Source organism: Xiphophorus maculatus, chromosome 18, assembly GCF_002775205.1.
Source record: "Xiphophorus maculatus strain JP 163 A chromosome 18, X_maculatus-5.0-male, whole genome shotgun sequence".
NCBI lineage: Eukaryota > Metazoa > Chordata > Actinopteri > Cyprinodontiformes > Poeciliidae > Xiphophorus > Xiphophorus maculatus.
In genome coordinates this window covers 22,499,531-22,515,477 of record NC_036460.1, presented here as the reverse complement: position 1 = coordinate 22,515,477, position 15,947 = coordinate 22,499,531, and the positions used below count along the sequence as shown (strand labels likewise).

The 15,947-nt window shown below is 38.8% G+C and overlaps 2 protein-coding genes across 3 annotated transcripts in view; both read left to right on the top strand.

The window, feature by feature from the left end:
* The window catches only part of prkd2 (protein kinase D2), a 46,229-nt gene extending 43,091 nt beyond the window's left edge, over positions 1-3,138 (top strand). For both annotated transcript variants that reach the window (XM_023352082.1, XM_023352081.1), the window contains 2 exons: positions 128-213; positions 1,557-3,138. In XM_023352082.1, coding sequence (XP_023207850.1) covers positions 128-213; positions 1,557-1,781 — 311 coding nt within the window. In that variant the 3' untranslated portion in view covers positions 1,782-3,138. The remainder of the gene's footprint in view (positions 1-127; positions 214-1,556) is intronic.
* Positions 3,139-10,205: 7,067 nt separating this feature from the next.
* Positions 10,206-15,096, top strand: LOC102228551 (G-protein coupled receptor 4-like). The gene is made up of 2 exons (XM_014470665.2): positions 10,206-10,540; positions 12,856-15,096. The coding sequence occupies exon 2, from the start codon at positions 12,896-12,898 to the stop codon at positions 13,931-13,933; it is 1,038 nt and encodes a 345-aa protein (XP_014326151.1). The 5' UTR covers positions 10,206-10,540; positions 12,856-12,895; the 3' UTR covers positions 13,934-15,096.
* The last annotated feature ends 851 nt before the right edge of the window (positions 15,097-15,947 follow it).

Below are 15,947 nucleotides of genomic sequence, written 5' to 3'. Positions count from 1 at the left end.
TATTTATTTGATACTTGCTCTTCTTAATTTATTTGTATTAATTTTTAACAGCTTTGTAAAACATATAGAAACTCATTGCTATTTGATATAACAGTGAGTTTAATTTTAATAAACAATGTGTTCCCAGCTACTGACTTGATTAACAACCTGCTGCAAGTCAAGATGAGGAAACGCTACAGTGTCGACAAAAGTTTGAGCCATTCATATTTACAGGTAAGTTAAAGAAACCATTTATCTGGTCTCTCACACACATTTTTTAGAGACATTGATAAAAGTAGAAGTTTTTTGCTTTATCCATTACGTTTCAAGTACAGGTACTGTACTTGAAATGTTGGAGAACAAAAGCTTTTAAAATCATGAGATCGCCTCACGATTAAAACTGTTAAATTATATTTTGCATATAAATCCAAAGATTCTGCACCTAAAAAATGGAAGTTCAAGGCTGATGTGTGTACAAAGTGTGAAAATAACCTGCTCTTATTTTGCAAGTTTGCTCAGTCGCCAAGGACTGCATGGTCTTCATTTTTATGTAGCAAAGCTTTAAAGATAAGAACCCAAGTGTGAGCAAAAAGAAATATTTTTACATGAAAGGTACAAATTAATTTGCATATCAAAAATTGTGAAATAAATATTTGATCCACCTGAAAATGCACTGTTTCCCAGAAATCATACACATAAAACAATAGTTGATGCTCTTTATCTCAGCTTGTCATGTGTGTTAAGAAGACTACCTGCAAAATCAGTTTTTTTCCAACCTTTCCACCATCAAGGATGAGGTCAACAAACTGTGAAAAGATGTTGGTACAATCTACACCAGACTGGAGTGGGCTACATGGGCATTAGTAAGAAGATGTGTGAGAAAGCCACAGCTGTTGGAGCCATAATTTAGCATAAAAGGAAAAATAAAATGACCATCTGTTTTCCGTGGTCTGGAGTTCCATGAAAGATTTTGCGTCATAGCATGTGGATAATAACGAGAATGCAGCTTGGTCTCCATTATGATATTTTATCTAATTCTATATATTATGCAACTGTCTATACACATGTTTTATGTTCAAATGTTGTCTTATTCCACAAAGGTTAAGTTAACCAAAAACACTTCTCTTTTCTAGGCAAGCCTACAAAATAAGAACATTATAATACATCGTCACCTTTCTAAAATAATGGCCTAAAATAAGTCATTTTAAAAAGATCATCACCTTGTAAGGACTTAATTGTTTTAGTAAGTGTACAGTAGAGTGTAGAAGACATGATTAGAATGTGTTCATTACCTTCACCACTCTTTAAAACGAGACCCAAAGAAACAGAAACATCTATTAGTACAGGGCTGCACATGCATTTATTAATTTATTGAAGTAGTCATAACAAGATTAAAACTGCCTCGTATGACAACGGTAATTTCAGCGTTATGTTTCTTGTCAAATAAAACCACACACCCAAGATAAACCGCTTATCTGATGGTGCATTCTAAATCTGGAAGGCCTTTTAGCCTTAGTCTAAACTTGAAAGCTCTCATGAGGCTGAATTTCCATCCTCCTGTCTCTCCTGTGTTTCAGGACTACCAGACGTGGCTGGATCTGCGGGAACTGGAGACCAAGCTTGGTGAGCGCTACATCACCCACGAGAGCGACGATAGCCGCTGGCAAATGTACGCCATGAAGCACAAACTGTCGTACCCGGCTAACTACGTCCCTCCTCCGCCTGCGTCAGCCTCTGATGACGATGATGGCGGGGAGGACTCAGACATGAAAGGCCTCACTGAGAGAGTCAGCATCCTCTGACCACATGACTCTTTTTTTTCCTTTTCTTTTTTTTAAAGAAGACGGTGCAGTCTACCTGGAGTGTGAGAAGACATAAAAATTTGCAGAGAACATACTTTTCTATCGAGAACATTGCTCTGCTGTTTGAACCTTGGAACCTGCTTTGTGTCAGTTTCACTGCACTAAATCCAATTTCTTTCTCTTCTAACCAGGAGTCCTCAGAACTGCTTATCGCTCACCTCTGCTGTTATTGGTTCTCTTTCATCCTTTGAATGTTTGTGGGGGTTTTTTTTATATCTGGAAGGCTACCCACTTTGATTTCAAATTATGTTTGATTCACCCAGCAAGGTTTTAGAGACTCTGAAAAAGTCACAGTTGAACTGGTCAAATCTGTCACTGACACCAAAGGCAGTGTGATCTTGTTCCCTCGCTGCAATTTTTTATCACAGCAAAGCAAGAAGTGGCCTTGGACCACAAACTAAAGGGGTTTTTTCACCACATGGTTAAATATATATGAAGCAGCCTATAGTCTGATTAGAACTGCAGAACTTCCTAATGTGTGCCTTCAAAAAAGTGGCCTTAATATTCTCACCATGCCTTTTTAAGCGATGGGTTTTTACTACAACAAAAGACTTTCTTTGCTGGTAATTACTCACCTGAATGCACGGAAGTCAAAGCCATTTTTACTCTCAAATGAATTCCCATAAATCCATGTCTTGCAGATGAAAAAGCCTTAAAAATTGGAAGTATTGATCTATCAAGAATGTACTATTTATAGTAATTGCCACCAGTTGGGAGCAATAATAGACTCATGGGGTGGGGGGGAAACATAGCAAATTATAAATGACACTGTGAATTTGAAGGAAGTCTAAAAACTAAGCTTTTTTTGACAGACCTTTTTTCCCCCTCCAACATTTCTTCCTTCGGCTAACAGATTATCAGTCTTGTGTCTAAGGAGTTGTCACTGAGTGGTGAAATTGCTCCTATTGTGTTGAGAGTCTGACTGTCATCAGTTCCTAAAATCAAGCAGTCAATTGAAATCAAGATTATAGCACGTCTTCACAGCTGACTGACATGTTGTCGAGGACGAGCGGATAAATGGGAACATCTTTTCACAGGAGCCAGACTTCATCACAACCACAAACGCCGATGTATATAAAACTTAAGTGGAAGGAAGGGGAAAGGTAGTTTTTGATTACTTTTCCAAAAGAAGGTCATAAAAATGTGACATGCATTTGTATTTGGTCCTCCTGTACTCTACTGCAGTGGTCCCCAACCTTTATATTATCGCGGACCGGTCAAAACTTGGCAATTTTGCTGCTGCCCGGGGGGAGGGAGTCAGATAATGCTTCTGCATGTTGGCGTTCCAGCTAAAGCATTTTTCTTTTTTTGCCCCGATTTTTCCTTTACGACAATCTTACAACGTCCTGCAGTGTGTGGTGTGTTACATGGTGGTGTGTTGAATATGGCCGATCTAAAATCGGGCATATTCAACATTGTCTTGGTCCGATTATCGCAGTCTGTGGGGTTTTTCCTGACTGAACTCAGCCTGTTGAATGTGACAGGTAGCCAATCAGAAAGCGCGGTGACGTAAGAATGGAGGGGAATCCCAAACAGCTGACTTAGAGCAACTGAGAGTCCAGTGGACATCGGAGGTGATATGTGGAAATGTGTATTACTATATGTAAAGGTCATTTTTATACATGTTTATTATACGTAGTTATGTTTATTCAGTTAAATTGTTAACTACGAAAAAACATAACTCACCTCCAAATCATAGAGCAGCAAATAGAGCGGCTGCTCCCGCCGTCTTTTATCAAACGCCTTTTCTTTTTGTTTCGTCTTTTATCGCTTATAATGAGCCACAAACTGTCCCTATGTTTGATTATTCTAAATTCACGTTTGGTATGTTGGGGGGTTTTACTGGATTTTCTTCTGGAATCGGGATGTTCGTGAGTGGAATCGGTTCTGTGGTGTGTTGCTCCTGCCGTGTAGCTGGACACACGAACAGACCGAACCTGTTGGACTTTTATCGGCTCTGTGGTCACAGAAGTTTAGAAAATTGGCCCACAATCCTTAAATCGTGCCCCAGACCTAAAACTCACAAGCTACTCATCTCGTCTCGACCACTGCCCTAATGCTCTCTGACTCTGGTAACGTCTACATATCCCTTCAAAACAGATACAGATGTGCCACAAAAACGAACATTTTACTTTTGTGAAAATTTTAACTCACGATAACGATTAATGGAGCCCTGAGCTTGTTTCTCTGCAACCAGACGGTCCATCTGGGAGTGATGAGAGACAATGACACTGGAAGTGTTGCTTATGCACAGGGTGATTGGTCTCTAGTGGTGAAGCAGTTTGAAGTTTCATTGCCTCATTAACAAGCCGGTCACCATATAATGCAGAGCTTGGAACGTGGAAATCACCTACCGGGATAAATCCATTCTCCTGTCTCTTCTCTGGGCCTTTTCTCCCTCGTAAAGAAACTTTCCAAAGAATCTGTTCTGTTTCTGACTCACTTTGCTGCTTGTGGCTCAATGTTGGCGCGCAAGACGTAACTGAGAGAATCCGGTTAAAGGATTTTCAAAATAAAAGATCCTCCAGACTCAAATAATACATAAAATGGGAATATTTTATTATTTCTTGCGCGGCCCGATACCAATTGGTCCACGGTCCGGTACCGGTCCGCGGCCCGGGGGTTGAGGACCACTGCTCTACTGCCTCCGAATAATACCTTCTGGAGTCGCCTACCAGGTAAATAAAGTCCCCTCCATGTGTAATTTCATCTTAAAGGCTTCAGAGCTTTGTGAGAAAATATTTGCGAACAAACGGCACCATCTTGGAGAACATCTCACATGGTACTGTTCAGTCCATCATTCATAGCATAAAAAGAAGCAGAAAGTCATATGTGCAAATGATTCAAGACATGGCTGGAGAAGCAGCCAAGAGTCCCATGGTACAAACATCTATAGCTCCAGACTTTTGAGCAGTGGATCTTTAGTAGTGTGGCCTCTACGGATAACATAGATATACATTGAAAGAAAACTATAAAACATCCAATCTGACTAAAAATGAGCTGCTTAGTGACGTCAGGACAAGAGTTTCACTCGGGATGTGCAAAGCTAAGAGAGGCATGTCCAGAAGAATTTGCAGCTGTGTTGCTGGGAAAGACGCTTCCGCGAGAAAGATTTGCGCCGGTAATCAAATTTTGAAACAAGGTATTATGCTTCCTCCATTTCCTGATTATTTACTGCTTTTGGTTGGTGTGTTACATAAAATCTCAATACAATACATTGAAGATAGTGGTTGTGATGTGACAAACTGAAAAAATTTAAAGGCTTATAAGTTCTTTCGTATTGTAGTAAAAGTGTTCAGGTAGACAGGATGGGTTGGCCGACTAGAACTAATGTGCATGTAGTTAAACTACATTTCTTTTCAATATGTTGCATGTTTTTTCTTTTTTTTTTGTGAAGTACAGTTATCTCAAGATTTTTTTGGACATGCTGTAGTGATGATGGCCTATTATGAAAAACATGTAACCCGGGACTTTACGTAGTTGTCAAATGTGTGTAGATCGTGTACATGTTGTTTGAATGACGCTCCTGGTCTTTATACCGAATAATGCAGACTTAAACTTTATTCTGTCTGTTCTAGAAATGTTAATAAATCATTGACATACCCATTTGTCTGTGAGTTCATTTCAGGCGTTCTGAAGTGAAAACCTGCACAAATCCGAATGCATTTTGTCTGTTAGAGGCTTATGTAAGAAATATTGTCAATCAGGGTTTTCTTTACATAGAGATTCTCTGAATAGAGCATAATAAAGAAATGAGGAGTGTTCATGCTGCAACAATGAATTACTTTTCACCTTGCAGATTGATATATATATATATATATATATATATACACTGTATATATATACACTTGATGTGTCATGGTAATTTCTGTTCAGGTAAACTGACAGTATGGAGTGGGTTCTCACGCAGACCCATTATGGATTTAATTAAAGATTAGGTGGATTTACATACGGATGTTCCCTCACCAAAAGCAAAAAATAAAAAATTAAAACCAGTTTTTGTTGGATAAAGGTAGAATCGCATAGAAGCGGGCTGAGTGGAACTCGAGAGGACCCTGTGGCTGTAGAGGCAAGCAGAATCATTTATTTTCCATTCTCTGTTGGCCACACTTCAGCCGATTCTAGTGAAAACGCATCCTCCAATATCGCATCCATCATCGTTGGCTAAGTGATGCCAAATGATTTTCTCCTTCTCACCTTCTGTCTCCTTTTATCTCCTTTGAGTGTAGGTTAGTTTTGTACCTGAGCCCCAGGCTGCACTTTAGTAGCTAATTGTCTGCACTAGCAAGTGAAAGCAGAGACGCCCAACTTTGTAATCAAAAGGTACTTATCAAGGATTCGACATGGAAGAGGAAATTAAGATTTTATTATGAAAGATGAAAAACCAGAAGAGAATGCCAGCTTTGGAAACCAATTATCAGTTTTATCAGAGATATAAAAGGTGCCTCTTGGATGAAAGTATTCTTACTTTCATACCAGCCACTTTTTGTAATCCTCAAACCAACTATTCTTCCCCCCCTCTGTCAAAACGGGTTATTTAGGGCTCTATATTTATGTTTCTGTGCGTGTGAATCTTGACTTTCTTGTGGAAAACTGTTCAGCTCCACATTATTTTGGCTTAAACCCTCTCAGTGTTGGTCTCTTTAGTTGAAAGGTGCCTAAACAGTTTAATTGTCCTATTGTTTAAAACAGCTGTGACGCGTTTGGGTATTGACCCTTTGCAACTATGTTACTTAATCATGCGAAACACCATGACAGGAGCATTTGAACGAAGCGACTGAGATTGTTTTGCTAAGTTGATTTTTACCGATATAGCAATGGCTTCTGATTGTTCAAGTTGAGCTAGTTTGTGCCACACCTAGTTGGGGTACGTAGACAACGGTATTTACAAAAGTTGGAAACAGCTAGCTTAGAAATCCACCCATACCGCCTCCCTCCTGATGTGTTGGTCAAATTGCTGACTTTGCCTCAAATCACAACACATGGTAAAATGGCAAAATACACACGACTTCTCTCAAGCACTCAAGAATTCAACCAAACAATCAAAAAACTTGCTAAGCTACTGAGAAAAATGTATATAAAAAAAGATGAAATTAGGCTGCTGAAGATGAAAACGGTAAAACATATAAATAGATGGAAACAGAACTGGTGGTGAAATGGTGTCACAGTCCTGCATGGATTGTGCTAAAAGATCAAGAATTGTATTGAAGAGTTTTGTTTTTGAGGCCTAATTTGTCAGCTTGAGGCCAAATTACCATTTGGTTATTTGAAGTGTGAAATTGTTACTTTGAGTATATATTTTTTAATTATTTGTTTCAATTTCGATTTGAGTAAAAAAAATAATACAATGAGGCAATGCTGCTTTTACTTGGATACAATGTTTTGCTCCTCTACCCAACTCTGTGTAAATGCAAATGCCAACATCACTCAGATTTCTCCCTTTTGTTACATTACAGTTAAAGGATGGAGACTTGAAAGGATTTTGTTGATGGTCAGAAAAAAGGATAAGGTCTTTAACTTGGAATGTGGTAAACAGTGTTGGAGTGTTTGGTCTAATGATGCTGAGATAACTATCAGCTAACAGAGTGAATAAACAACAAAAGACAGTTTATACTGTGTTTATGATCGCATTTTCTGATTGCACTTCCGTTCTCATCCATTAGTGCCTGAAGCCCTGCACTGCAGCAGTTAATTGCATTAAATGGCGAGGCTACAGGCTGAGATTGCCCCTGCATTTACTCATAATGCATTTTGAAATAACATAAATTAGCCATTTACAAACGTTTGGAAAAGTAGAGTGCTGTATGTTAAGACACATGGCAAACTCTAAATGACCCATTTGCTGCTGGCCTGCTGGCTCCTTAATGCTTCTTTGCATTACGATTGAAATCAGTAATAGTATGCACACTCTGAGTTGAATGGAAAATGTTCAGCAAAGCCATGTGAGCCTCTGTTAAGATTGAAGAAGCTTCCATTCTGTAATAATCGCCCTTTACTCATTTCCTGAATCAGAAGTCAACTTCAGCTTCGTCCCTAATGGGCGAGCTAATCACTTTGTTTACGTATGACTGGCGTCCAGCTTCCGACTCGGTTAATGCCTAAAGGGAAATTCTCCATTTCCCCAGGGGGCCTCCCTACCGTAGCACGTTGTCCGTGCCAGATCCACCTGTGTTTTTTTTTCTTTCCCCTAAATAAACTCATTCATACGGAAGAGGATTAGGGCCACCGAAAAAAAAAAGAATTCTGAGATTAAAGTCAGAATTCTGAAATTAAAGTCAGAATTCTGAGATTAAAGTCAGAAAGTCAAAATTCTTTTTTTTTTTTTTTCGGTGGCCCTAATCTTCTTCCGTACATTCATATTCAATTTGACACAGAAGCTGCGGCATATGTCACCGAATCAGTGACAGATGTATGTATTTGTTTTTTTTGGTTTAAAATAAAATAATATATTCAGTCTGACACAAAATCCCTGGGATATGTCACAGAAGCTAGAAGCTGCCGTTATTAGGCTGTGACTGGTCGTGGTTGCAGCAGGCCACTTTCTGGTCGTGGCATCCTGTGCTGCTGGGCCGCAGCAGCACGTGGCACCTTACTGTCACAGGAAGTGCCTCGGTAGCTGCCACTGCCACGATTTGAGCTCGGCCCTGCTGCTTCACACAGACCAAACCGGGATCAGGAGGTGGGACTAATGTCGAGCCGGGCTTCAGTATAATTCAGTTGAATGTGCATCAACAGATTTCTTTAAAAGGTCATAAAATCAGTCACAGATTCACTGACGCGCACGCCATACCTCACACCAAACGAACAGCATCTTTTATTGGAGGATTATGAGGAATTGAAACACATCCCACACAAGATAGAAAACTGCTGCTACGATAGCAAACGATAGCGGATAGATTATTGAATTCGTAATTAGCCCCAAAAATTTCTTACAATACTTTAGTTTCTTTATCAGCCATTTGTGTAATTCTCTCAACACATGCAATAATCTGTTAGCCTGGTCTAGAGCAGACTAGCTGCACAGGATAAATCACCATGGTAACTTGTGCGTAGTGCTTTTGTGAAACCTTATTGAAGCTTCATTAAGCCAGGAAATCCGGAAAATCCCTGCTTAATCTGTTATTTTAGTTTTGTGAAACAGCCCTCTTGTGTTGATTTTGTCTTTAAATACACACAGTAGTTTTAATTGCTGAAATAAAGCACAATGTTTTTAAACAGCAAATAAACTTCTTTCATTTTAAAGTGATGATTTAACTTTCATCTGTTGTGCAAGGCTTCTCCAAACTAATCTCCTGGAATGAATTTCAATCTCAGCCCATATTGATAATGTGCCTGTAGAGCATGTTAAATTAAAAAAGTTTGGATGAAAGTCTTTACCATAACACTTATTGCTTTGTCTTTCCAAATGATTTGAATTGCAAAGAATTGTACACACTGATCAAGATACAGCTCACATATGATTTCCCCCTCCTACTTGTGACAGAAACTGAAACTCAATGCAAAAAGGTGGATAGCTTTGTTGAATTACAGTGAAAATTACAAAGAATGTTTTGTATCTCATTAAAATCCAAGGTTTGTTAATTTTAGATGATGTCTGCGTCAGTGTCAACGTCACTGGCACGCTTTCACTACATAGTTGTCATGTTTCATGTCATCTGCTTTGGTTGCCGTGTGCGTTACACACGTACCAGGTGTATGTTATTTCCTGATGTGGTTTTGTTCTTTTTCTCTTTTCACATACCAAGAGGCAAACTATAGAGTGTTGACGGATGCTCTGTTCTAGTAGCTTAATGACAAACAAAAACGTGACGCTAATAATTTGATTTCACTCTTTTCTGCTTCACACACCTCAGGTATGTATTCCTGCTCCCTGGAAATAAACATCTGCAACAGCTGCTGATGTTTACTTACGATATAAGCTTTGCTTCAGGCTTCCTTCACAGGCTGTGTTTTTGTACCCTTGGGCTTCTAGGAACCATGCAGAGGCATTTCTCCTATCTGCCAACACAAGTCCTGCCCCAGCTTGCGCATAACTCCTTACATGTAGATCATTTAACTTGTGAACCTTTGGAATTAGTGGAAACGGGCCCTGGGGCTGATCCACAAAAACTGGGACATGGGTGAAAGACATTTCACAGCCTGTAGTAAAATGGGTAATTACGTGTTTTATGACTGTCTGCCCACGGGCAGATGGTTTCCAAGAACCGAGTTTTTGTTTCCATTTTGATTCAGAAGCATACATGCTTCATGTTTCTTATAATGCTATCCAGAGATAACTCCGCCCGCTACTTTCCACCATGTATGTGTGAGATCACATTTCTACCTCCTCCCTCTGTGTACTTCCCCTCCCTCATTGGCAGATAGGTCTCGTGTACGCTGCCAACCTGCTGCTGATGTTTAAGTTGCAGCTGCTTTCAGGAAGTCAAAAATAATAAGAAAAAAAATATTAGGAGAAATTACAAAGCCAACGGTCCACGTACTTTGTGGTAATTGCTTTACTAGCTGGTGATGCTCTCACTCGTCGAGGTGGACAATGTGAGACTGTGGAGACTGGATTTTAAATTATGAGGATTTTTCTTTCTCTCTGAAGAACATTTTCTGACCAGCAGACTGAAGTTGTAACATCTGTGTAACGTGTTCCACTCCTTGGCAGGAAGACAGATTTTCTTCTTCAAACACACAACTCTGAACGAAAACAGGTGAGGCTATTCTTGACTAAAGTTATAAATGTGAAATATCTAACAGAATACTTATATAAAAAAAAAACATCTTAGAAGTAGTAGCACAAGGGTTAAAACAATGCTAATCTTGTTTTTCTAATGTTTAATCTGTTTGCTTTAATTTAAAAAAAAACTTATTTTGTTACCCTAACAGAACCTTTTTTAACAGACATGATGCCTGGATTTATTGTGTGGTAATGTTTGATTTTCTAGTTTAATGTTTAGAAATTTCCAGAGCAGGACACTTTGAAATGTCTCAGATTACAGGAGGAGGCTGTTTGAGAAGGATGAAGTTATTGATTTGACTTTAAAATAATGGCTTTTGCTTTGCCTGGTCAAGCAGTGAAGCTCTAAATAAGACATATTTCCAGTCTCTAAAAGAGGAAGCAACACTCATCTACACCTCAAACATTAGCACAATTATGAAACGGAAAAGCAGAATGTTGTTCTTGTAAAAATATTGCGCAATAAAACTCTGAGAACTAAAGACAGATGCTGGTAGTTTCAATAATTTCAATTTTTTTTTTTTTTACATATTCTACATATTCTTGTTACATGTACTTTTTGTGTTGCTCAGAAACAAACTGGGTACTCAGATTTTCCACCTGCGTACCCAGTTTGTTTCTCAGCAACACAAAAAGAATATGTAAATGTAACAAAATAATTTCTAACAGAATTTCCAGCCTTTGTACATGTGTTCATTTTTATATTTCTGATAAATTTGCTTTGTGATTTAAACACATAACCCACATCACCCCCCAAAATAAAACAGCCACACAGGAAATAGGCCAATTTTTGTAAAGGGGTAATACCAACATGTGGTTAGTCACACAGTCTGATTATTACAGCTGAATGTACAGCTAGAGTAAAGTTTTACAGAAGTGATCACTTCAGTTGGTTAAAACCTTGCTGTAATACAAACATACAAGTTTCCAATGCGTGTTTCTCTTGGAAAATGATTCGAATGAATTTGTGAATCAAACCACCACAAAAGCAGCTCGGCATTGTGACTCATGAAGGTAATCTGATGCTGCACGGATTCTCCGTTATTGGGTTTGTTGGTATGTTAATTCCACTACAGGCGCCCTGAGCCTGTAAACAGAGCAGCACGAGCCAGATGGAGGAAGATAAAAATGGTCAGGAGATGAAAAATTAAAACATCACTGATCTCTAAGAAATGAAAAGTACAAAACATTTTTTTTTAAAAAAAACCCAAACATTTCAACTACCTTTTTATTCCCAGAATCAACCCAATAATATTGTTTTAAATGTCTATGCAAGAGAGTTTTTTAAAGAATCGCTGGACGACACTAATAGCATTTTTGAAGGGTCGGTATTGATGAGTAAATCAGCAAGACAATAAAAACATCAATTTGCATGATGGGTCAGGTTTGCAATATTAAATCTTTGAGCCAGAGTCACCAACTGAATACGTCTTTGTCACTTCAAATTAAAGCTGGGCAGCGAATTAAACTGTCAGCCTGTCTCTGTGAGCATGCATTTAAATCAGTAACTGAATCTGACAATGGGTTGTTTATCTCGCCACAGAATTACAAATATGCACAGCAAAATTAGATTTAGCCTGCATTAGAGAGAGGTTGCTGGACACAACCTATTCAGACTCTGAAGTCTGTCTATGCTGCTGCTCGTAAACTAAGGACTCGTAGTTTACAAGCAACAAGAAAGAGCTTTTGTGTTTCAGTTCATGGGGTAAAGTTGTGGAACAAATTCAATGAGGAGTTAAAACAGAGTCAAAATTTAATACAATTTAAAAGGAAATATAAGGAGGTCATTTTCACAAGATATAGAAATATGGGTGAGAGTTAGCACTAATGTGTTTATGTAAATTGAAGCTAATGAACATGAGTGTGTGGGTATGGATGTATATATTTAGACATATGTAAACCCAGATACAATGGAAAATTAATTAACCTGTTTATTTTTATTTTTGATTGGATCTATTAATGCGGGTCCATCTGAAAATATTGTCTGAGTTTAGGGGGTAGGAGTTCATAAGTTTCTTACTTCTTCTTACTCCTTTTCCAGCATGTTAAGATGACTGTGGTGCAAAAATATGTCTTTTGCATTCCTTGTTTTTGTGCATAATTTTATACTGCTATCATTTTCGAAATAAAGTTTCATTTCATTTCATTTTATTTCATGCTGTTCAGAGTGGATGGAAAGTTGCATTCAAATATTTATTATGTGACAGTAACATGCAGCACACCAAAAAGAGACGCACAACATGAAAACACACTTTTATATAAATGTGTTTTGTTTTCTTAATCTTTCAGGTGAACTTCCAAAACCAGACAGCGGCTGAACACTGAGGACATGATGAACGTCACACCCACAGCAATTTTAGCCACGACAAATGCTACACGTAAACCATGTGTTGATATCGAGCCGAGTCCTGTCAGCGACTTCCTGATGGCTGTTTACATCCTGGCTTTTGTCTTTGGCTTGACTTTCAATGTGCTGACTTTGTACCCAATATACCAGCAAGTAAAGCAGCAGAACGTTTTGGGGATCTTCCTGCTCAACCTGTCAATATCAGACTTGCTATTCATCTTCACCATGCCGCTTTGGATAAATTATTACCGACGGAACCATCGATGGGGACTAGGTGTGGAGACCTGCAATGTAGCAGGATTCTTCTACTACTCCAACATGTACATCAGCATGTATCTGCTGTGTTGTATCTCTGTGGACCGCTGCCTGGTGGTCTGTTACCCATTCCGCTTCAAGCCCCACCGTACATCTCGATACGCATGGGTCCAGTGTGCCGTAGTTTATGCTTTGGTTATGATCACACACATATACATTCTGAAAAATGACGAATTAACAAATGTTCATGATAACGCACACGACAGTGACCGTTGTTATGAGACCTACCCAATGAAGCATAATGTGGCCATGTTTAATATGATCAGAGTGGGATTAGGCTTCATACTACCACTGCTCGTGTTGGGAGTGAGCTACTGGAAGGTGCTGGCCACTGTGGGGAAAAGTCCCGGCCTGAGCGCCTCAGCTAAGAGGAAAGTTCGTCTGCTATCCTATGGAGTAATTGGCATCTTCTCAGTTTGTTTTGCTCCCTATCACATCCTCCTCTTTGTGCGCTCACATGTCAGTTTCTTCAACACAGTAGAAGTTCACTGTGATTTTGAACGTAAGATGCACTTCCCCTTCTCCGGCACTCTGGCACTGTCCAGCCTGAACTGTGTCGTGGATCCTGTGCTCTATGTTCTGGTCAGTAATGGTGTAAGAGATGAACTGAAATTTTGCTGTAGAAGTGATGAGCAGAAAGGGACGGAGGACTGCAGGCTGACTTCGGGTAAAAAAGAAACATCTAAAGAGAGTGCTTTGATATGAAGGGTAGACGGACTGTGATGTATTATTTGTTTGTATGTATGTACAGTATGTATTAGCCCTTACGGCCTCAATTACAGAGTAACTTAAAACTGCTCATTCCTGTGATACAGATGGGCGTTTGTGAGGTAAAGAAGTAAGATTGTATCAAATGTTTTCAGAAACATGTTCCCTCTTCTATGTGACATGTGAACCAGTTTAATTCAACTGAAAAGCTGAAAAACCTGCAAAGGGGAAAACATAAAAAGATAAAATAGCACCAATAACCATATTAAGTGCACACACGCTTACACTTGTTATTTCAAGTGTTTTAGTGTGCATAATAACATACTAAAAAGTGTTATTATTCACCTTTTAGTGTACATTTAATCTGCCTATTCATCTATTATCAATTGTAGCTAAACTGATTAACCTGAAGCTCAGAAATTGTAGCTTTTCTTTTCTTGTTTTGCTTCAGAACTGAGTAGCAGGCTTCCCCGAGGAATCTATTCTAGTATCGTGACTCCAAGTTTAGTACAGTTTTTCACTTGAAACCAGAACTAAAATCTGAGACAAAATCTGTTGGATTATCTGGGAGGGTTGTGAAAAAGGTCTGGTAGATTCTAAGATTTTCAGGCAGAGTAAGCAAATATTGGTTTGACAAGGAGTGTTAAGTCTCAATGCTGTTATTGAATCAAAAGTTGTTTTTTCAATGTGTTATTTATTTTGCATACACATGCAAACCACACCAGGCTGGTATTAGTATGTCAGTTTAGTATTTTTGCCCAAGTAAAAGTTGTTTTTTTTTTTTACTTAAACTGAAAAAGTTGAACTTGATAAATGTGACAGTGCATTTGAAAAAAAGTTTGGAAATGTTTCACTTACTGACTTCAAAAATGTCCTGAACTTTTACCGAATGTGTGGACGTCTAGGCGTCTGTTTCTCCCGCTCTGCACACTATGCATAGAGGAAGACGGCTGTGAGATGTTTGTGTCTCAGGTCTCAGGGCGCATTGTAGTCTTTTGGCTTAATTGCTCCTGAGGCTTCTCTAAGTGGCAGACAATTTTTGTTACACACTTACATTGAACCAGCCTTTTTACTTTATTTTCATTCTGTGCACGTTGCATATGTGTACCATGCAATTCTTGAAGTGTAAATAAAAGCATGCATGCAATTTCCACCACAAATTAATATCAAAACTCTTAAACTTTGGAGACCTGTTGCTGTGGAAACTCCCCCCCCCCCCCCCCCCCAAAAAAAAAAACCCTGTGGTTTGAACAAGTGCTCAGTGTTGAGGTTGTTCAGTTTTTGCAGCTGGCATTTTAATAATTGTCAAATGAAGGTGAAAAACACTGCAAAGCCCATATGTCCAAGCACATAGTCATTATTTTGCGCATAAAGATAATCATAAATCCAGCACAGCTGTGCCACTGTGTGCCGCGCGTTTGTCAAGTAGGCGAGGAAAGTAATCAGGAGGCATGAGTGCATCTGAGTGTGAATGAGGCATAATTTTATTCCCATTTGAGCTGATCATTTGAAAAGAAGCATGGTACAAAAAAAGGAAGAGAGAGAAGAAAGGAAGAAATAAGGAAAAGAAAGCAAAAAAGTAAGAAATAAAGTTTATGGACTTATCAACTTTTGGCCCTGTATTAATGGTAGCTTTTTCAGAAATTCTTCCAAGTTTAAATGTTGCATGTTGACCAGGATACAAGAGAAAGGCTGAGACAAACTCACATAAACAAACGTAACCTGTTTGTCGGATACAATACTCAGCATAACTAATCAAACTTAAACATACCGCAGACTTGTATTTATATACGTGTCACTTGTGGTTTATTGCCCCTTCCTTTCTGGCTCCCAAGGTGTTTGTTAAACCTTGAAGTCTAACCTATGTGTGAAAAACAGTTTTTTGACCATTTCCTCTTGCAGAATTCATGCATTTAAAACTATACTTCTGTGAAGAAAGTGTTTGTAATGCACTTCCTTGACATGCCATTAGTGATAAAGGCATGCCACTGTCAATAAATAAGACCTTTGA

Excerpts from the sequence above, each read along its gene's own strand:
- LOC102228551 (XM_014470665.2), top strand. The coding sequence starts at position 12,896 with ATGATGAACGTCACACCCACAGCAATTTTAGCCACGACAAATGCTACA.